General features: G+C 39.7%; 1 protein-coding gene across 1 annotated transcript in view; it reads left to right on the top strand.

Annotated features, from left to right (window-relative positions):
• Window positions 1-956: 956 nt before the first annotated feature.
• LOC139736869 (Y+L amino acid transporter 2-like) overlaps window positions 957-24,318 on the top strand; it is a 68,013-nt gene continuing 44,651 nt past the window's right edge. Inside the window, exon 1 of the mRNA XM_071647531.1 lies at window positions 957-1,786. Coding sequence (XP_071503632.1) covers window positions 1,210-1,786 — 577 coding nt within the window. The 5' untranslated portion in view covers window positions 957-1,209. The remainder of the gene's footprint in view (window positions 1,787-24,318) is intronic.

Below are 24,318 nucleotides of genomic sequence, written 5' to 3'. Positions count from 1 at the left end.
GGCTACTTTATATAATAATGTTCATCACACACGTTTGACACATGGTTCAGTATCACTAGAGTAATGCCTACGTAGTACAATGAAGATATTGACAGGTCAGGCCCAAAAGCGTATCTGTGTATTTGACAGATTATCATGGTGATTTCAGGAAGTAAAGTATCTATACATCATACGATTTTTGTGTCGTTGTTGTTATTATTATTATCATTGATCGCATACTCATGCTATACATGTCATTTGCAACACTTCCTCGTCCAAATATATTAGTATGTGAAGTTACCCTTATCCCATGCATGTTTAAAACACACTGAGAGTTATTTCCTATTTCTATTACAGTATTGTGCTTCAATTTCTTCTTGTATGCTGGCAAAACATGTTGCTTACTAGGTGTAAGAAGGAGTTATCAGAAGAGCTGACAACTGTTACTAGAACTGGAATGCCACGGGAATCTTTTAGACAACCCATACACAAAAGTCTATCAAATTGTTTGGGAGACATTCCCAAAAGGGCGATCATTACAGAGCAAGGACGCGTGGAAATTGCAATGTTATCGGGATCCTACTTAGTATACTCCTACCCCTGAACAGCTAATATACTTTGTATGAAGCTAACATACTGAAGTATTACACCATTATATTCGTTGTTCCATATTTTCTCTGCTTTTCAGTCCGCGCGGCCAGTTTATAGAGAACAGACACCGCGAGGGGGAACTGGTGTTCCCTTTCACAGCGTCTTTGTGCCTAGCAACGGCAGCACGAAGAGGGAATGGATCTGAAGAAAACGAGCATACCACTACGAGTATACACTGGATGGAGTGAAGTGCTGACACCCGGCATACTACTGTATTCAAGACTGTCAACACACACGCCCGAAAGCAATTTCTCACTCTCGAGTGTGTGTGTGCTGTGCACTGATGCTTGCATCACTGCACTCACTCAGAATGCGCGCTGGAACGAAAGAATAGCGCGGGAAGTGGCGAATGAACTTATTCACTTGTCCATGCTTTTACAAATACCTGAGCAACTACTCTATAACGTTCCACCATTGTCCGTGTCGTATCTACACATACATACAGGCAAATTACTTCTATTTTTCTGCATGCAGTTGGCATTCCGTGGTTGAAGTTGAGTGTGACATACGGATCGACATCGTGTGTTCCTTATAAGGAATATATAAGATTGCTTCCGCACAACTATAGTCCGTCAAGCTATGCCGCCGTCGAAGGAGGAGGAGATAGCGGCCGTGCTGAACACTTCGCGAGAGCCGTGTATACCCAACGTGAGTGGTGATATTATGAATGGTAGCTCGTATTTCGGTGGAAAGAGCGACGTCAAAATCAAACAAATGAACGGCGGAAGCCATGATGAACCAGTTCGTCTGAGGAAAGAAATCAGCTGGGTCAATGGCGTCACCATCATCACGGGCTGCATCGTCGGCTCCGGTATTTTCCTCTCGCCAAAAAGCGTGCTGGAAAATGCTGGCTCTGTGGGCATGTCCCTCGTCGTGTGGACTGTGTCCGGCATTTTTTCCCTGATCGGTGCACTGTGCTTTGCCGAGTTGGGAACCACCATCGTCAAATCAGGTGGGGAATACTCCTATATATTGACTGCATTTGGACCTTTACCAGCTTTCATTCTTCTCTGGGTGACACTTCTTATCATCAATCCAACTGGGCAAAGCATCATAGCCTTGACATTCGCGAATTATGTCGTGCAACCGTTTTACGCCGACTCGGATTGCGGCCCTCCCGATATATTTGTACGACTATTGGCAGTGATGTGTATAAGTGAGTATTTACATCGGATTCACGTTTCCTTTAAGTATTTCTTAGTTTGTTTGTGGTGTTTTTTTAAACCAATGTTTTGGTGCGTTTCTGATTTGGACGTGAAGTTTGGGTTTCGATATGTAAATTTGATGCCTTCGAATCCATTGCCATTGATCTTGTATACCATGCAAATTCTTGTTGCAAAAATTCTTGAATGAAGTGGAGTATATTCAGTTATTGTTGAAAGTTATGAAAATTCCAAAAGGATTTTGTTTCGGGTATATCGATATATTCATTTCGGAAAAGTTCGGATACCCATCCATGAATATATTGTTTATAAACATTTACAAATATATATATATATATATATATATATATATATATATATATATATATATATATTATATATGACTCCAAATTCTAGTTTTATCTTATTTTCTTGGAGTACGAAGGGAGCTGTATTATCCTCATTTCAAATCGTTTGTTTCCTTGAGTTTAGTTTGTGCTTAGAGCTGAAGACCTGTTGTCACTTCAATTTAAACAAGTTATGATAGTTTTCAACATTGCACATTTGTGTTTACTCCCTCTTGTTTGGGTGATCGTGCAGGAGTCAAAAAGTAAAGTAGCGCCATGGTTTGTAAAGACTATCACACGTGGTACGTACAGTGTAGGAGTCGTCGTGGACCCCCGCATACAAATTATCCGATAAAATGTCTGACATACCCCTGTGTAATATGATGTTTAGAATGTTTTGTTGTATGTAGTCATTTATTTTATGGCGTAAAGTGCATGATTGCCTATTTTAGTGTAGGACAACCAAAATGGCTTTTTTTTAAATTCAGCTCGGGATATGTACGCCAAGACATGCTGTGTTGCCATTCAAACACGAGGTGGCTAGGTGTAGCTGCCCAGGGCCAGAGTAGCACGATGACTGCTCCAGTGGACATGAATGGTGTCTGTCTTTGGACACTGGAAACCTGAGTTCAAATGTCACAACGGATACTCGCTGATGATTTGGCACGTCCTCGACTTTCACTCAATACATCTTTGTCAAAGGCAGTGTGTACAAAGAGCAAAACAGTTCGTTCGCTGACAGAATGCTTACATTAAATATAGGTGTCCCCTCACACCACTCCCCTGTCCCATAGCAATAAGAAGTTGCAGATAATCAACATATTGGCATATAGAACTTTATTTGAGAGCCGATTTATGTGCTATTATATTGGAAACTATAGAGAGACTCTTATAAAGCGCCCATTCTACATAAAAAGATACTCATGGCGCTGTATAATACAATTTACAGGTCTCGATAAAAGAGGGAAACTGACCATCATTTTTCAGTTGGTTTTATCCAGGGAGGTGACCTCCCTGGTTTTATCTGATAAATGATGATACTGTATGACGTCACTATGTTGTCTCGGGTCTCTCATGGTGCTGGTGATGCAGATTTTTCTTTTTTGGAATAGATTCTACTCGATGGCTTTGTACCATTGCATCGAGTGTCCCGTCAAATTATCTCTCTTTGCGATCGATGTGTGATGGGAGTAACTGGATGCCGAATGCCCCATCACAGAAAGAACTTGAAGTATGATATTTATAATTTACTCCATCTTTTTGCCACATGGACATGCGGTGTATGTGAAGTATTACTAGTTTGTAACTCGATAGATATTGTAACATACTTTTGACGCTGTTTGAAGACCCATAACCTTTGATTATGAATTTCACGCACACAATTTATTTAGTTAGGCCTATATGTATATAATAAAGATATGCTCATAACTCTTGGCATACAATATTATTTTATAGTGTGCACTCATCGCATGTTAGTATCGCGCTGCGTATCTCGCAGTAGTCACAAATCACATGTTTTTACGACGATATGAAGTATAATCTTTATGGGCAATTACATTCTTCTATAACTAGTATAAGGTACAAATACAATGTACACTGTAGCTATGATAGGCACAGTTACCCTTCCGGGCTTCGTTGTGTAAGACAAGATATGATGTACAGTGCACATGTGTAAAAACTCAATCGAAAGCCTTTTCTAATGTCGTCTGAATAGGGCGGTACATTATCTTCAGCCATAATACAGGAGAAGGAGATACATGAGAAAGAAAATGTTATTTGATTTTCATCACGTCCCTCGAAAATCTCTCAAAGATCGGGGGGGGGGTACATAAAGAAATAACCCAACTTCCTACTGCAGCTTACGTGCGGTATAACTCACATCATTAGTCATCTTTTCCCGAACTCATTCCTCCAAGAGTGTTTAACGACCCAGTTTTTTCCCACTCTGTGCCATCTAATATCAAATATTACCAACAGGGTTGAATGCTAATATACAAGTAAACTGTGTTTTGTTTTTGTATGTACTGAATGCCAAACAAAAACTCAAAGATGCCCCTCATGTCTACATTCGTATATTAGGACATCCAGTCATACTCCGACTGTCATTTCGTGGAATTTTGTGTTTTTGCCAACTTATAGTATGAACTGCGAAAAATGTTCTCTTCCTTAGGTTACTAATTTCAAATTGTAATACTGTGACACTCGTCGTGACGTTTACCATTATTTAACGATATACACCGTCACATCAGGGAGGTGCTCTTTCTTCCACCTCCCTGGTCACATCATGCTGTACACACGACAATCGAAAAGATGAAGTCCTACTGCCATAGCAAATACCAGCAGTATACACATGTGTACATGACAACAACAAAGAAGCTGTGAATTGTTCATTCTGTATAGAGAGTTTCAACACCGTTGTAGATTGATATTAGATAACAAATTTATGTTGACGTATACACATGTATACTGAACTCTTCCTCGGGGGCGTTGTTTCGCCCGAACAACTATCCTGAAGGCAGTACAATATATTACCATACATGATCAATCGTACAGATGCAGAAAACAAAATGAAAGAAGACACAAAGGATTTGGGGGTTGAAACTTTGAAGAAAAAAAAAAGAAGAAGAAAAGACAACACTCGTGGACCGTTATCTTCTATATCCCAATGAATCGCATTAATGAACAAGATTTTGTGCACTGACAGAATAGGCATGCAGTGCATCGAAACGAAACGATTGTCGGCACTCACCAATCCCCATGTACCGAGACCGGGCCCGTATGAGGAAGAACTAAGGAATTTTTTATCTCTATACACTCATAGCTTTTGGAAAAGAACGCAGTTGAAGGCAGTTAATCGCCCCAATTTCCGATATTGTCTAACTTAGTTAATTGAACTGCATGCATGAATAATATTCAGATGCACGAAAACACCCTATGTAGCAAACACATATTTTGAGGATTATGCTGTCACAATCAAGTGATTTACGAACCAAGAGCATAAGTTTAGCATCATCCATTTACTCCATAATAATCTAACACTACTGGTATACTGTGTAAAAGTGTATTGAGAAAAGCAAACCCGTCACTCACATGCTTTTGCCCTGTTTGAAGCGCTATAATATGTATATATTAATAATATATAATGTCAACCCTATACTAATGCGTATATCTTCATATCTATACACAACATCAGACACTTTGGTACACCGTACACTGTATAGCATGCAACAATACATTGTATATATGTACTACAACTCTACATGTTATATGGTTCATACCTTTCAAACTTGCCTGTAATAGATGGGATTATTCTTCTCAACAGTGCAAGACACCAGAAGAAGGGACAAGGTGTTTCTCCTTTGACAACGTTACTGAAATAAAATTGAAAGGTCAGGGAGTGATTTGTATTCAGTCATTTTTGTATTTATTATTTTTTTTTGAGAGAGAGAGAGAGAGATAGATAAAAATCATTTCAAATCTTCCACATGTTACAGTTGATCAATCTCACGTTGATTGAAAATCAATTATGCAGAACAGGAGTCGGGTGACTAAAATGATACTGCTTTAGCCAAACAGTATAAAGAGCATGGAATTTCATTGACATAAGGTAGGGAAATAAACATGAGATAATTATCAAATTTTGAAGTGTGACATCTTGCCACACAACAATGATATTGGTCACCATTATTTCATAGGGATTTTAGGTGAGGTGTCGTGGCCTGAGAGGTCATAACGAAACACCTTCATTTAAAGTTGGCCTGCGGCATCACACACACACACGCACACACACACACACACACACACACACACACACACACACACACACACACACACACACACACACACACACACACACAAATACCAATATTCAAAATACAAGGGATACTGTTGCACAGTATCACGTTGCACAGGATGATGAACATGTGAAACACCTATATGGCCGAAGCAGAGTTTTGTCATTATGATGAAAGGCTCTGTGAGAGGCACATTCCTGTGCTTTTGTATTTTCCTCTATACATGCATTATGATATTTATACAATTCATCGTCCGCATTTCGTAAGGCAGAATAAAGATCCCCCTTCTCTTGTGCCCCTTGTTTATGTGTACCATTTATTAGAATACTTAGATAGCAGAATTTACAAAATCCTCCGAGTTTTTGAATTAGTAACTGAATTGTAAATATGGTAACATGTTTACCAGATCACAGTTCTTGCCTCCTTCACGTCAGAGGATTAGCAAGAGCCAACTCATGTTTTCTCCAATATAAGATAATCGTCATATACAGTGACCACCAGCGCTGCACGGGTCACAACAAGTTAATTCCTGCACCGAAGCTACCTTGAACTTGATGACTTAAACGGAAGGTTCTGAGTTCGAATCTTGTTCGGTGCTTCGATATTTCGTGGACAAGAGGTCTTACACATGTCCCTCTTCACTTGGGAGAACAGATGGGTACATCAGGGCAAGACACTAACTTTTTTTCTGATGGCACGAAAGCGGCACTAAAATTTTGAAATCTGAAATTATGGTGGCGCGAAAAAGAGCCTCCCGAAATAGAAGGAAATATGATACATGTAATCCATTTTGAATCTAAGTTGCCCGATCAATCTGCCAAAAGATAGCCTTTTATTAAAGGTTAGTGGCCCGACATAAATTTTAGTGGCTCCGGACCACCGGGCCACCGCTAATGTCGAGCCCTGTTAATTCAGATGATGTTTGGGGTAATGTTGTCTCGCCCGCGCAGCGGAAGCAAAACATAGGCGTCACTTTTCCGTCGTCATCGTCGTCGTCGTCGGCGGTGTCGTCAACAATTTGGTGTACTCTCTGTAACTTCCCATAGCTTTGATGTTATTTGACCACAAAACTCACACCACTGCTGCATAATCTGAAAATGGTGGTCAAGTTCGAATATGGGTAAACAAGGTCAAAGGTCAAAAGATCAATGAACTTGTACTGATAAGCACTGAATAGGCCTACGCATATTATTGTTGGTGTATTTTCAATAACTTCCAACAGCTTTGAGCTATGACCACCACATTCATACCGCAAGTACATAACCTAAAAGATGTCGGTCAAGTTCGAATATTGGTGAATTCTGACAAAGTTTAAAAGGTCTATGAACTTGACCTCTTCAGCTCATACTTGCAGTATCTTATAGTACTCGAGAACTTTCCATAACTTTGATTTATGACCATGAAATTCACACCACAGGTACATCACCTATGTTTGTCGGTCAAGACAGTATAATACGAATATTAATTTGTGATGGTCAGAGGTCAAAATATCAATGAATTTTCTCTGATGATAAGTACCGTATTGTGTGCTCTCAATAATTTTCCACAGCTTTGAGCTATGATCACAAAACACACACTGTGACTACAGGTACATAAAGATGCCGGTCAAGTTCGGATAATATTAGTGAAATTGGACATGGTCAAATGTCAATGAACTTGCATTGAAAAACACTATAATCACAAACTGCGATATGCTGGGGTGGGGAGATAGTATATAGGAACCTATAGTGTGTTTTCATGGTCACATTTAGGAGATGTCATTGCGAACCCGGGCAGATGTTTTTCTATTCAGGACCCCTACAACGCTATACAAATTGCGGCTTCTCACTTTTCAGTGCGTTACAAAAATATAACCAATGTCCTTCTCCAAAGCTTCAAATTTGAAAGGTTTTAACAAAGAAGCATTTAACAAGTTTGAGTAATTCATGTCTCGATCTCAACTTCCTGTCACGCGTATGGCAAGAGAATCGTCAGTCTGTTTGTGATGCGCTTATATGCACAGTGAATAGAGAAATTGCTCTCCATGCATGTGGCTGTACTAATTATATTCGTTGTTTGTCTTCGTATTTCCAGAACACGGTAAACAATGACTGGTAAGCAGAGTTTCACTTCCCTCCGTGGGAACTAGAGCAAAGTCTGGGCAAAGATCTCGATAATAACCACGAACTAACATTGACATGGAACTCTCCTCCCCATATCTAGAGAGACAAGCACACTACACGCGTCCTGCTTCTGAAGTCGAGGTTGCAGTCGTAGTCTGCAGTTGCAGTCTGTTAATTACCTCATTATGATACTCAAGCTGAAAGTACAAAATGGCAATACCACATCATTCGTTACAAAACACACATAACCAAGTGACACGAGTGCTCAATATTTATTTTGTTAAGTAAAACTTCAAAAACAGTAACACTTGAAAGGGTGTAACCTTAAGTATGTTCCTCAAAGCTCATATCCTGTGATGCAAAGTCGTTGATTTTGTCGCCAAATTGACAATTTCACTTTGGTAAGTTTCCTAAAAAAAAAAATAGAGAAGGAAAATGTAGCAAAGAGAAAGTGTACCATGCAAGTAGATGATGTGTTGCAGCATTACGTCACAATTAAGGAGTAATTGCCCACAGAAGTGTTACTGGGATGTAAACTGGCATTTATTTGCAATCACGCCATCCCACTTTCTAACGCAACGCAAAATGTTGCTTCCATTCAACCTATAACGCTGAAGAAGGGACATATTCTGTGATGTTTGTGAAGTCCGCACTGTTATCGAGCGAGCTAATTACCCCCCCCCCCCCCCCCCCCGCTTTTTAGTGCGATCATCTGCTATAATATGTTTGGGGAAATGTTACACATTATACTTGTATAAGCAATCAAAAATCAAATGTAGAAAAGTAAAGGTTGTTTTTCGTGTTTATGAATTTCCTTTTTTTTTAAAGAATGTCTGAAGCGAAGCTAATGTTCTTGTTCCTTGGTGACAGAACATTGGCCTTAACCAGGTATACTTTATGCATGCTGCCCTTTGTACATCATTACTTCACATCAAATCCTTATAGAACTATAGTAAGGGGAAAAAACTCCGAGTGCTTTCCCACCTATTTAACATTCGTTGTTCATACATAGCCTATAATGTTTGTATAAAAAGGTCCACTGATGGGCACTGGGTGTATATTTTGCATGACAATGTGTTAATGTGATGTCTGTAGGCGACATCACTATTGTAAGTGTTCTTGTGTGTCAGTAATTCCGTTAATGCTTTAGACTAGAGTAGGCCTCTCTAGAAAACTGGCAGAGTTTCCAAGGGACTATGAGGGGGTTTCTCGAATGTGAATGTGTGTGTGTTGCGCCAGGCCAAAATGGCGTTCTTGCCTTTCTTGGCGGCGCCACTGGGAGGTTCCACGTTATGGCGAGGTAAGACTCGACGTGCTGTAAATATAAGTTGTACGTGAATCTGTACCTTGGCGGTCATAACCCCACGCTTCTGACGAGCGGGTGAATGTACAATGTATGCCTCTTCATGCACCCAGATATACCAGGGAGCTCGGAGGTGAGAGAAAACCTCACTGGATATACTCATAACATCACGCAAAGCATGCATTGTGTGTGTTTGCTGCGTGTCTGTATATAATGTACAAAATTGTACGTGTGTAGAGGGGATCATTCATAATTATCTTGAAAACAAAAATCTGCGATTGTCAAACACCTCCAATGTAAACGTAAAGAAGTGATTTCTTACTATTCTGAGAAACGTATAGCGAAATGTTTGCTTGATGTATGCAGGTTTGCCCAGGGAGATGATCTCGACTGCCCTCTGGTTTGCCGTATACGGTAACTCCGTGTATACCTAATTAGTGTTAGAGAAATGTGAAAGAGTAAACCAACATTATTTTGGATGTATCACAAACGCCAAATTCCAAGCATATTCATTTGATACTCAGAAAACTCCAAATTCCAAGCATATTCGTTGAATACTCAGCCAATGAAAAAGAAAATGCATTTGCACTTTGCTTTTGATCTAGTAAGTGTGTGACGACTTTGTTATGGCTCGGTATAGATAAACACAATATTGTTCAACGCATAAATCATGCGCATAGGTTTGGTGGTTTGTTTGTTTTTTTCCAAAATTCGCCCAAAATGATTAATCCGCCGTCAATCCACTCCCCTCTCGCATTCCCCCAAAACAGTAGAAAAACAACATCCCCAGATTCAATGGGAATCATGAGGTCACGAACAAAGCTTTGCGGTCCCAGGGTAGTTGATAGATCAACAACTGAATAAACATAAAAATGGGAAATCTTTCGTTGGCACAGAGAAAGCAAGGTATATAAATGAAAGATTGCACGGGCCCTTGTGTCTAACAGTACAAAACCTATAGATTGATGTGTTGCATGCACCTAAGTCTTCATAATTCTCCGAAAAATAAAGGAAATGGAGTAATGACTGGTATTGATTTATACTCTGATCACCACTTATGTGGCCAAAAGAATGTTTAAACTTGTGCGCCATATAGTATTTTATTTAAAATTCTGTTATTTTTCTTCGGATTGCTCGTGCATGTCTCCATGCGATGTCTTGTTCATAGTCTCACCATAGAACATGATCCTCAGTCTATAGGGTATATCATTATGGTGCATGTATTCCAATGTCTTTTTCAAATCAAAGTGATTAGCAATTTAACAGTTATTAACAGAATGATTCAGTGATGTCATCGATAGTATCTTGGTTTTGAAGGCCTTTTGTGGTCGGTTCCAATCAAGTAATCTGAAGAAAAATAGAACAAGTGTGATGGTCATGGCACGTAATATTGAAATTCATTTGGCCACATAGTATAAATCAGGGTACTGTATATAATCAGCATAATAAGCCAGCCTGCGTTTGCATCGCAGGTCTTTTTAATTAAGAAAAACTCTTTTTTACGTTCCTTTGTGGGTATCATTCTGTTTAATGAACGTCACATACTCTCTCTTTTGGATCATCACTTAAAAATGTATTTGATCATTTTATTTCCAATTGTATCATCGATACGATAGCTGAAAAATCGCTTTTATTTTTGCTGTAATAGATAGATCATTTATAGCGCGATATAAAGGTAAAAGTGGGAAGACTATATTCTGCCTCTTACGCTTTTCAAAGGGTGAGAATATTGTCACGACTGATGTAGCGTTTATCTCTAACCACATTACTGTGATGTTTTTCGGATATCCGTCGTAATGACCGGACCGGGACTACGCGGATGATGCACGGGGTACCCCTCGATGATACCCCTCGTTTCATTCCTTTCATTCATTTACTTCATCGACTGTGTGTGTAAAAACTGCGATCAGTGTGTTACAGGTGTTTGTTTCATTTGATCCGTCGGTGTGTTATATGTCTTTGGACCTACGTTATCAGATTACTTGATGGCACAGATGGCTTAATCAGAAACTGCTGATGTTGATGGGTTCACGCAGCATGAGATTTCTCACACGATGCATGGAGCTATACAATTCAGCCATGTTGTAGTTCCATGCTTGCATGCATGCTAGCGGGAGACGGCTGCATTTTCATCCAGAATCTCGACGAACCTCGATTTCGAAATCTCGACGTAGAAGACTGTGCATTTTGTCCACATGGTTTTCCGCTTTAACGACTGATCTTTTTTAAGGTTACACGTGTACTATGCTAGTTACTAGTCTTCACTCATGCAGGCGCAAAGTATTCCTAGACGTCTAACCAGCTCCTTCTCACCGCCTCCCAATACCCACATCTGACACGGCTTCTTAAATGGCAAAATAATTACAACAAGTGATCCAAAGTTAACTTATCTACCTTTATAGGAGGTTCGTCTGATTCGCTGTTCTAGGATGATGTAATTAAAAAAAATGATATCCATTATTTATCTACCTATTTTATGTCTGACTGGATGCTTGTCTGTATCTAGTCCTGACCTGACATTGAACTTTTGAATCTCATTGGATCTCCCGACGAGTGATATGCCCGAGTCTATTAAAGTTCTCTAACTCATGGATATCCACGTAGTTTGCTGTGTTCAAAAGGTGCAACTGTTGTTAATAGCATTTACATATTTATAGTTGTCGTTGACTTTGTATACAGCTCTCCAGTACCGTGAGGACTTATATACAGTGTAGACCTTTTACTAGTAAATGTTACGCATTCTCATGATTTTTTTTTTTTGAATTAAGAAGCTTATTTGCAACTTTCTTGACATGACAACAACCATGCAAAATAGATTCCGATTTTTGGGATGTTTATACGTGAGAACAGGTGAATAGTCCGTTTCCGTAATTTATTACTATTTATGGATGTTTCTTTTCATACAGCCTATAATAACGAAGTATTTCAGTTACCCGCTCCTTCAACAGGTAGAAATTCGTTCAGTTGTTGCTAGGTAGGGCAAGCTTGCCTCCTGCAAGATTTGTGCTTACTATATACAGGTAACTTTCGTGAACAAAGCATGCATAAAATCTGAATGTATTACAAAACCGGTCTGTTGACTATTGTTATGCAATTAGTGACAAATTCATAAATTGGAATTCGTTAGCATTAGCAGTATAGTACCCTCGCTATTGACAACGTGCATTCTGCATGAAATTGTTCACGGTGAATGTCAATACTGTCACTGTGCATGCATTGATATACCAGTCGAATGATTGAGTGTCATATTATATAGTTTTTATATCACGGTAGGGAGCTATAACATAATAGAGATTATCTCAATTAGTAAACCCCATCCTTTTTAGTCGCCCTGATGAAGAGATGGCTTGTATGAGGGAATGATTATCTGCGATCTGAGCTTACCATGCAGTGCAGTCCCGGATGCATCACGACCAGCATGCTACCTTGATGTGTGCCGTCGAAGGCACGTCTGGAATGAGACAGTTGGAGGGAGTAGGCTGCCATTTTTTTTTCAGGGAAATATATGGCATCGTGAGAGGACGTTGTTACAATGAAGCTGTACACATAGCTCCATGCATGGTGGTACCATTTGACAGTATGTAGTGCTTTTGTTTTGCTGCCATGTTTTAAGTGCAGTATATCACACCATACTCGACTTAACTTTGACACAGAAATCAGACGAACAGAACGGTACAGAAGTAAAAAAAAAAAAATAGTTTTGTCTTTTCAAACCTTACATAATCTCCAAGTGATAAGTACTGAAACCAATACCGTTCTCTTAAACTTACCATAGTTGACATGGTGTTGTGTGGAATTTCTCTTCAAAATGTCACCTTGAATTACTAAGGATGCTGTCAACATATGCCGATATCAAGTTAATATGCCACTTTATTAATCAAGTAAAGTATTAATTGTGTGGGTATTATTTTCACTTCTTAGGACTTTGTAACCAGTTAGTTCACCTGCACGACGTGGTGATACCTCAAGCAAACTCCACCGATCTCCTCTGTAAAATATTCATTGTAGAGGATGAGATTGACAATTTGAACGTACTGGTTAACTGGACTATTGCATCATGTAACTGATAGTGTCGCGCAGTGTAGTAGGGAATAGAGAGTTGTCAGTCTCCAACAATCACCATGCATAGTGACAGTCAGTGACCAAAACATATCAGTCAATCAAAACCAAGGATTTTATAGAAATTGTCAAGAGACAACATGACAACTTGTCAGGGCTGACGCTTTCATGAAACGGTGCCCTTTTATGGTGGGGAAAGATCCTTTGACTTGCTGTCAAATGACAGTTTTTCATTTGCGACCGCCATGAGTAGAGCACTATACACTCAACAGTATAGAAGAGAGGTGTGACTATGTGCTGTATTAGTGTGTATGCAGTAATTTATGTCGTCTAGTTGTTTGTTGCTTGATATCTTGGAAGATGAGTAGAAAGAGAGAGAAAGAGGAAAAGTAGAGATAAAAATCACGGATCACCTTATAATGTTATATAAGACAAACCTCCTGAGTACAGAGAAGAAAGTTGTGTAGAAGAAAGTTGTGTAGGGACATTCTACAGGGAACCGAAACGAACGAGCTCACACCAGGGATATGGGAAAAGCATTCTTCCCACCGCCCTACTCACACCGCAAGACCATTACTGGAACATAAGAACTGGGGGGCATTTCATGAAGGAACTTGTCGGATAAAATATCTGACAAGTCAGTTATATCCGACAAGTTCAGAGAAATTAGCCAATCAGACTGAAGAATTTCTCAAAACTTGTCGGATATAACTGACTTGTCAGATATTTTATCCGACAAGTTCCTTCATGAAATGCCCCCCTGGTCTGTCACCTCCGCAGTGGTCAAGCATTGATCTAGATCCATGGGTCAAGAGAAGATCGAGTTCATCCTTCAGTAACTCGTCATCTTGGTGTTGTTGATGGCGTCATTGATTTGGTCAGGTTCCAGGTGAAGTACCCCTGTATCCCAGAAGCCTGTATTGGAGCTGTGCTATCCTCAAATGCAGGTATACTACAGTGTACTAGTAAGGTTGGTTTTGTTGTTAGTATTGACCCCCGCCCCCTCCCCCAATCAACGCCATACATATTTTGTAGGACACGTGACCTCATTCTTTGAACTGCGTTGGCCCATTGAAAAGAATGGCGAATGGCGTTTAGTTCGATCACCTATTGATTTTAAAGAACAGACCCAGTGAGGTTCTGCTACTAGTGTTGTTGTGCTATTCAAGGACAATTGCGTAGTGTGGGTACACCCCCATTGTAGATTTCATTGATGAAAGTATATAGGAACTCTTTTTTTTTCCCTGAAACTTGTATTGTAGGGGACTTATGTCCTTTCAACCAAGGCAGTCACTAAAGACAGTTTTCTATTATGCTTACATTGGGGAGGGGAGAATTTTCTCCCAAATAAGTTCTTTTGAATGAATTCGCTGAGATGCGATTCAGCAGAGTTTCGAGCGAAAGCTTGCGCGCAGTATATTCATAGATACTGCGTTACATTCCTATACTTTATAATTCTGCTGTTGTCTGGCTTGGATCCATTATGGTGACCTCCATCACCTGATGATACGTACGTAGTTGTGTGAAGGAATCACCCTGGAGGACCGATATGATATGATTTATGTCATTGCTTGGAAATTGTAATAGAAATTATCTTTCCAGGGAAGTATATGCCATCTCCTTGGGCTTTCCTTGAAACAAAGAAGAAAATGTAAGAAATAACATTTCACAAATTATGTGGGCCTAAAGATGAACGAGGAGTATAAAACAAACGATGTCGCGTGCCTAACCACAACATTCGTTTGGTTGTGTATAAATTGAACGCCGTTTCAAAACACCTCACTCATTCACATCTATATTCGTAACACTCTAATAGACATTATTTTACATGCGTAGTTTCGCAGTACAGCACTTGATGGGATAGGGGAGCTCGCGTGGTTAATAGGTTAAAGACCACGGGCTTCCATACACGTACAATGAGGTTTGAGTCCCAGCCCAGCAATAGTGCACCCGTTGGCAAAGCACTTTATCCTATATTCTATATTAAATTATTTATCTATACATCTATCTATCCATTCTTTGCATCTGCACAAGAGTGGTATATCGATGCCTCCATCCGTCTTTCTGTCTTTTTATATTATGTCTGTCTGTCTGTCTGTCCGTCTGTCCCTTACTCTGGCTCCAAGCATGCTGCTTCATGTGGGCTTCAAAAAGGCGACTGGCTGTAGGAAGGACCTGCAGTTATCACTCTGTATATTAGGTGGTGTGTGAGCATGATGAGAGGACAGGAAGTGTGAGCTTTTATGATTGACACGTGTTACTATGTGTCATTATGATATAGCTGTGTACGTGTGCATAGCTTTTGTTCTATTGACATAGTTTTTGTTGAGTGTATTTTTTGTTTTGTTTGTGATCAGTTGCTCGTGATTGTGTTTGACTACACCTCTCGTTGACGGGGAGAAATCAGCAGGCGTGTTGTGGTCCGAAGTATGTCAAGGTCTGGGATATTGAGTCACCGAGGGGCTCGGCTCATCCCGCCATGGATCGGTTAGCGGTTTCGGCAATAGAATCAGTGAAAGGAAGAACACTCCAGGTGCAAATACATTTGATAGGTAAAATAAAATCAAACAAATGAAGTATGAAAGAACTCGGATTCACAAAATGAAAGTACCGAAACTCATCGAAGTTTTACGATGCTTTCATGCGAATAGTTGAATATTAACCAGTCGCAGCCTTTTATGTATTATTCGAAGAAGAAATGATTCCCATCGCTTCACCAAGTTTCCCATCGATTTGTGCACAGAAAAGCTATATGTGGGAATCTGTGATCCATAATAATCATGGCTACTGCAACCCTTCCCGTTAGAAAATATGAATGAAACTGTAAGTCTATAACTTGTTCATTTCACATCTACTCGCAAAACGAAACAAAACGCCACATTCTGTTGTGCTGTGTATTTCATTATGCTCTCTTCGCTTTCACGAGAGGATAATTCGTGAGGTAGACGGTGGACGGACAGCTTTCCGCCGACCTTCATCTGAAGTCATTTTCTTGGATAGCGTTTAACTTTTCCTCTCTCTCTCTCTCTCTCTCTCTCTTTTTAATGCCACGCTGTTGTCATTATTATTTTTTTTTTTGCCTCTTAACTTAATTGCCATAACATTAATGGAGAGAAAAATTCCTTTATCAAATTAGTTTTCTTTCTTAATCATACCGCGGTGAGACATAACCGGGATAACGAAATGACAGCACAGGGTATAACTGAACTTCCTATTATGATATGAATGGCAAGGCTGCAGAAGGGTACTAGTATCATGGGGAAAGGGAAAAAGATGTCATTTCCATTTTTAGGTCAATAGAGAGAGATCTGGGGAGAAAAAAAAAACGTCATATGATACGAGCGTTGGTCATCATAGGACATGCACTCGTTATCTTCTATACTGCACCATGGAGAAGCAGTGTAGCTCCATGACCGCATCAGGCCACCGAGCTACAACCTTGCTACAACCATGAAGCTTGGTTTGTAGCTTCATGCTACAACTAAGAAGGTACGATACCTCTTTGCTACAACCACACACAGGGGTTGGCGAAAGGTCGCACACAGCGGATGTACCTCGTAGTAACGACGAGTCGCTTCGTCGATTGACATTTCTAATGGCTCCGTGCCAAGTCGTGACTATGCTCGCCGGGAGGGGAGACGTCTCACCTCCATGCATGCAATTAGTCTGCCAGTACATGTATTTAGATGTCAAGTTTACAATAAGAATCAATGTGCTATGCATTGGTGTCTTATTTCATATCAGTAAGTATACCCTGACGGCAATAAACCTTTATAGTCAGCTATCATAAATGAAAACGACACTAGTCTCGCCGAACACTTCAGTTACTGAATTATTGAGCTCATATTTTTCTTTATGATGGACGTGATTCAGCTGTTTAATGATGTTATAAGTTAATAGTCGATGTGTATGTCTGTTACATGCAAACAATTTGTTATCTTGCAATTTATTCCCGCCTTTTCCCCTGCCAATATTTACGTTGTTCAAGTTCATTAGGCCTAATCCAGGCCGTCGTGGGAGGGTACAAGTAGGCTGCTACATTCCCGCACTTTTGTCACCTTTTGTTAAATCGCGCAATGCGGCATTCATGGTCCAGTGATGCGATGTGTTTTTCATGAACGACAGAATTTTGTCCAGATTACCGCCAAAATCATGTGTGTCTTTCATCTAGTTTGCGCGTCACGTATATTGCACGCAATGGTTGTTATGTGCAAATAATGTGGTTATAACTATTTGCAGAGGTGACGAAGAAATAGGGGCGCAGCCCCGAAGTAAATCGTACCAAGGATGTATCCTGACTATCCTACTGTTGGAGACATCACCGAACTGTATAGTTTTAACGAGAAACTCGGCATTAGGCAGGGCATTGTCATTTTGGATCAAACCCAGATTATAATCAAAAGAAATAAGAGAATTAAATGGGAAAAATGAGACGAGAAGATTGTGTGGTGGATATATACGATCATGGATAGCTACAAAAGTACATTGTAGATCCATGATGGGATGATGTGGAGTGATCCTATATATTATAGCACGAAGCTTTAGTGTGTTAATTGGAAAACGTCCTCATAAGTGACGTCAAAAGTACATTGTAGATCCATGATGGGATGATGTGGAGTGATCCTATATATTATAGCACGAAGCTTTAGTGTGTTAATTGGAAAACGTCCTCATAAGTGACGTCATTTTCCAAATAGTACGCCATGAAGGGTCAAACATGCCAACATTCTGAAATACATGTAGTTGAATATAAATACGATCACGTGAATCGCTTTCAACATATCACCAGACGATAAATATTTGATCCAAAATATTATACCAATAAAAAAAAAATGCTACCCGATTTCGAAAGTTCTTGCCATGTTTGAACATCGTCCACTTTTCAATGTTTCTATATTTCTAAAGAGTGAACGCTGCTATTGTCCTGCATCTATTACCTGTATTACACAGCGGTTCATTAGCCAAGGTCTTCGGTTCAGTGCATGGGCAGCTACATGTATGTGTGTATGTGTTTGTGTGGGGTGACCGTGTGTGTCTTGAGGGGAGGGGTGAGGATCACAAGCCCACGGGTTTTGTGATTAATGAACCTCGGGTTACGAATTACTAATGCCCGCGATGTTATGTGTACGTTTACTTATTAACGAACAAGCAGACTGGGTCTGAGCATGGAGGTACAACAGAGCGAGTTTGGAGTCAAAGTATTATGTCAGGGGAAAATCTGAGCAGGGAGGTGGAAATGACCTCGGTGGTGTGAGTCTCCAAATACTGAGTCGAGAATTTACTACTCGAAAAATGAATTTCTGTCATTAAGCGCCCTAGAAATACCTTGACTTTTATGCCAGTGTAAGGTAGTTTTTATGTATGGTTGATAAGGTTTATAACACCAGTAAGGGGTTTGTATGTAAGTTTGATATTACGTGGTAACACTGTATGTACAAACAGTGTGCCCAGCAGTAAGAAACTATGTGTCACAACAGAATGAATAGAACCCAACTGAATAGGCTTTAGATTAACAATATAGCACTAGGATTAAGAATATAATACAGGGCACAGCATGTATAGCCCTATCTCTACTCCCCAAAATACATGAGTCACTCTTTTATATTAAAGCAGTATATTGTTCACATTTAACATATCTATACTGGTACAGCTATTAATTAACATGTCTGTAGTTATAGTAACCAGACTAATAAGCGTAAACATAGATACAGTGTATATACAGTGTGACTAAGAGAACAGGGTCAGTCTTGATTCCCACCTTCTTCAGGTGAGGACCTCAGATAAGCTAAAACCCAAGCCACCCCCTCCGTTGGGTTACGGCTTTTATACTATAGAATGGGTTATATCGCACTTATACTTGACTGGATATTGTGAACTTGCTTCCATGTTCGAAGCATCTTGTGTTCAATAAACCTGCTGGTGGACTTCAAATAAATGTGTTACGCTTCATCATTGAACTGCTGTTGTTAACACTCTACCACGCTACCTCTAAATTATTGAGTGTTACACCAGTATTACATAGACAATCATTGAGTTATGAGCCACACGAGTATATCATGCCAAAACAATAATTGCCTGTATAGTCCGTCGTGAAGGCATCATTCACCATCTTTTAAATAAACATCATTCAAAATTGAAACAGCGAAAAGCACAGCAGTCTGGCCTGCACGCCAATCATGCAAAAAACGTAGGCTGCTGGACCTCCAATAGGCTACTGCAGTCATAGGAGTAGGACACCACCATGTCATAATGTATTTCTATATAGGCCGTATTGACTCCGTATGAAGCTCGCACTGACAGTGCATGTGCCTTTCAGTTTCTATTGAATACAGTATTTTAAGTGAACTGAATACGATTGTTGTAATTACACAGTGGCATCGAGACAGTTGTCACCGCCTTTGTAAGGAAAACATGATTACTCTGGCATTTTCTTTTACTTTGGTCTGCATCACATTAAACCAGCATGAATGAAAACCAATATCTGAGGATAAGATGTGGGCGTCTCCAAACAATGTCGTTGCCATGATGATGAAAGCGACCATAATGACCAGTAGACTTTAGCCAGTGCGCCGCGAGCTGCCTGCAGGTTTCAGTATACCTCCTCCATTTCGTCAGCCACTGCACGCACGTAGACAAAACTCAAAATTTACCACAAGGCAAACATACTTGAAACCATGTGCTCTCCAACTGTATTTCCCGTCAGCTTTGTTTGATACAGATTGATTTCGCTCTATTTCTAGCAGGGGGCGGGGGACCGGGGGGGGGGGGGGATGGAGGATTCTGCTTCACCCCCCCCCCCCCCTCCTCCGTTGCGACCGGCCAGCCTGCAACACTATGGCCTGAACTGTACTGAATAGGGAATCATGAGAGACCGACGTACACATGGAGTATATACCAAATAAACATGTAGTGCAGTATGTGTTTGGTTGTATTAAACGAAAATGGCACGCATTTATTTCAGGTGGTTTTTCTGTTTTTGGCACTTATGGGGTACGGGGAGGGTTGGGAAAGCGAAGTTATGTTTAGGGGGAGGGAGGGGAGGGTGGGGAAGAGAATTGATATAAAACTTAGACACCTCGGGGCCCGGGTGTGTGAACTCACCCTGAGTAAACCAGACCGGTGTCACTGCATTGTATGCAGAGACACAGGTTCTATGATATTTGAATAGCGTGTTATGCACGCTTCCTTCAAAATGAAGTATTCAAGGCAACTCATATCTACCATTCCTGCTATTTGAACGAGACACCTTCAATCTATAGCAGCAGCCATAATCTGAGTTAAATAACTACAAGTCCTTGAGTATAGTGTATGTGCAAAATTTGGAGACATGGGGCAGAATAAATGATAGGCTCATCACAAGACATATGTGAACTATTCAATGTATACAGCAAATATTCCATCAAGTGCTATAGGGAAATTCCCCAGCAGTGAATGTCATCTTTTCATCATAAGATTTTACTACATAATGTCCTGCAAACGATTGTGCAAAATTTAAGTTAACCAAATTTTGCACAAATTCAGAAGGAAATTTACGCAAATATGCCTATTTGAGAGAAAAAAAAACAAACAAACGGATTTCTGCAACCGAAATGAGTTTACAAGTATCATGAACAAAAAACAAATAAGAAAGTTAAACTTCGCAATAATAATGAAACACCGACAGTGTGTTGTTAAGATTATTATTATAAAAAAAAGATAAGCACAGAACCTCAGATTTCTGTTGCATCTCCTGGTTCATGGGACCTTAATTTCATAACGGTCTATTTTCAGCCGATGAAGATATTAGGCCTATTATAATGACGATTGAATCCAGCGAGACAGCTCTTTCTCGTCATAGACAGTACCTTGTCTTCATTCCTTGAATATTGAAAGGTAGAGGGCCGCTAGCAGGGCCACAACCTCCTCATTCAGCTCCATTCATGAAGGTCGAATTATGGATGTTTTGCCATTTTTTCAAAAATGCAGCGAAATATACAAATGCAACGCTTAAAAGAGGAAAGCCTGAACCAAATCGGCGAATTTATCAGAAACCAACTGCCAGTGCATATACATTATAGCTTCTAGAAAATGCAGTAAATGCACGTTTTTATTTAGAAATAATAGTATTATATTCCAATGGATAATTATGCATATATATTCAGTTTTTGTATGAATACAAACGATATGATTTCTGGCGTACACCGACTGCGACAATGTGCTTGATTGTGCGTGAACAGAGAATGACCAGAGCAAAAGAACCAATTTTTTACTGCTTATGTATAGAAAGTTTTAAAACGAGAGTATAATTAGTCTTGGCCAAAGAGTGTTTTTCATTAATTTCGTTTTCACATTCTTGTGTCAAGTCGTCAGTTTGAAGTGTTGTAAGATCACTGTGACTGGATGGTTTGATGGCTTTGACTGCATTGCCAACACAGATAGGTAATCATAGTATATCTGTGTTTGGGATGGGTTTTCTTTTTCGGAAACAATTTAGACAAATCAAAAGCTTTGCCAGAGACTTGCAAGACAACTGACATGCAAACACTAAAATATATTTACATCTTTTAGGAACAGGTTAACTCGTTTTGAAAATGACATAAAGTATAAGCTTGCCTGACGTGTAGGATTCATATTCAAACTATGGACCCTTTTTGTGGTAGGGTCCATGTTTAAACAATTAAACAAAGAATGAACTTGCGTAGACCAGGTGACCAGAATGATCCGTAGACTTGGGGAAGCATCAATTGCTTTGCTTTGCTTTGCTTTGCTTTGCTTTGCTTTTTTTTCCTGTTAATCTAACCAAGGTGCAGGTCTGATATCAGGTGGATGTCCTGGCAAGCAACATTAGTCTAAAGATTGCATACATCACCATTGGCATCACAGATGCTTATCATCATGCCTGTTGGTACAAATGACCTTTTCTGCTCATGCGCAGAGTGGAACTTCGAACTGGCTCGTTGTTGTTTTGTGACAATAATAAGTTATCAGAATAAAATCTCAATCAGAATGACAATTCAGCTATGCTTTACTTCAAACGATTAGTGAACGGTGTACATGCTCCTGTTTCGACAACATGACCACTTTGATCCTCGGATAGTTGTTACAACTTGTCAAAATCCCACAGTGTGAACGTGATCAGGGCATCACGTGACAGCTGTTCCACGTGACAGCTTACCTGCGATATGATGATTACAATATGATAATCATGGATTGCTAGCAACGCCATATTTCTTTTTTCTTTATAGGCCTATTAGAACTCTCCGCCTCAATGTAATATTCTGCGGCAGGACCGAGTGCCAGACGTAATTTCACCAAGTCACTGATCAGTATAGTTGTCCACAATCAGAGCAACAGTGATACCATTCAAGATGTTAAATGTAGTCAAGAGAGGAAGTTACGTAACAATTCTTCCCCCCCAAGACGCTGGTAACAGTGATACCCGTGATAAACGCATTACATGATTATGATTTGCTCTCTATCAATACTGCAAGAACAATGATATGCTTGATATCCAGCGGATCAACTGCCAAGTGCCGACAGGTAGGCGATCGAAACCTATACTGAACCTAACAACCAAATAAATTTGATACTTTTTGACGACCGAGGTTTTGGTATCTGCGTTCTGTTGAATCACTTCCCACCTCCCTGATTTAATACATTATTAACGAGTAGTATACATTGATTTACGGTCGCATTTTGTATCATGAGAATAAGATGTATGTTTGCTTCTTGACATTTTCACAATGTCATTTTATATTAGAGTCACATTGAACTACCTATTCTATCTTGCCTTCTAACTCGGCCTCTAATCAAGTACGGTACGTGGGCCGAATGATTTCGATAAAGCATGCGTTTCGCATTTGTTTACTATGGAATGGCGGGAAGGGGTATATGGCGGACTTACTCATCACGGTACACACAATCACAGACTCCGAGAAATATTTGTCGTGACGTAGTATCGTTGACGTCATCGTCCATTGAAGGAGCCATTTAAGGACTAGTCTTTTGTCTACGGACTCCAAGATTACTATGAGTATAAAACAGTGATAGATTACGTGTTAAGTGTACAGTCAGACCATATCACTGCATAGGGCAAGCCCTATACCCATCTCTTATCATCATAGTTATTGTTATAAAAAGATTATGATTACTACGGAAATTACAACTATTTTCACTGTCTTAAACGTGTAGGCCTACGGCGGATTCGGCCCTGTGAAATGCTGTGAACGTTTTACAGCAGATATTTAAAGGGTTTGATTTTTGTTACAGAGATTAAATATTTATATAGACGTTCGGCGTTTCCAGTGAGCACATGGAACAATGATACCTATGTAATTTGCACAATGAATCCATTCAAGAGCCTCAGTCACCTATCCTCTGGTGACTCTCACCTGTCCGTAGACTGTCACAAAACGATGCAATCAAACATAATAAGTCAGAAATCAAACAAAATTCAAATGTCAGCCAATCAGTATTGAGTATTTAGAGACTTATGTTTAATTTTCTAAATTATTTGTGGTCTTAATTTTATTCAACAGGGTCGTGGTGTCTCACAGTTTTGATCTGAGACTATTAGTACAGCGTAAACAGATTTGGAGAGGGCGTACTTCGAAATGAGCGACGCAAACAGTTGCAGTGTGTTCATTTCCAACTCTTCAAACCAAACAGTTATTTCTACTTCGCTTCGGTTCTGCGTTCCCAGATTAGAGAGTATCGGACAATAAGATAATTGAGGTATTAATCCAAATCGTCATTAACACTCGATTAATCAAAATTTACTTCCAAAGTTTTTTTTTTCTTTTTCCCTAAGAAAAAAAAAGAAGGTATAATGTATCTAATCCTGAAACAGGATATAAGGTGTGGGCGGGGTACTGTTTCAATTTTTTTTTTCGTGTTTTGTTCTGTTTTTGTTTTTCTTTTTTTGCCAATGTTTCTTTGAAACGGCTGATGAATACACCATAA

This window comes from Diadema antillarum, unplaced genomic scaffold (assembly GCF_040938485.1).
Source record: "Diadema antillarum isolate AM-2024a unplaced genomic scaffold, OU_Dant_1.0 seq00000672_RagTag, whole genome shotgun sequence".
Lineage (NCBI taxonomy): Eukaryota > Metazoa > Echinodermata > Echinoidea > Diadematoida > Diadematidae > Diadema > Diadema antillarum.
Note: the sequence above shows the minus strand (reverse complement) of the source record. Positions and strands in the feature narration are given on the sequence as shown.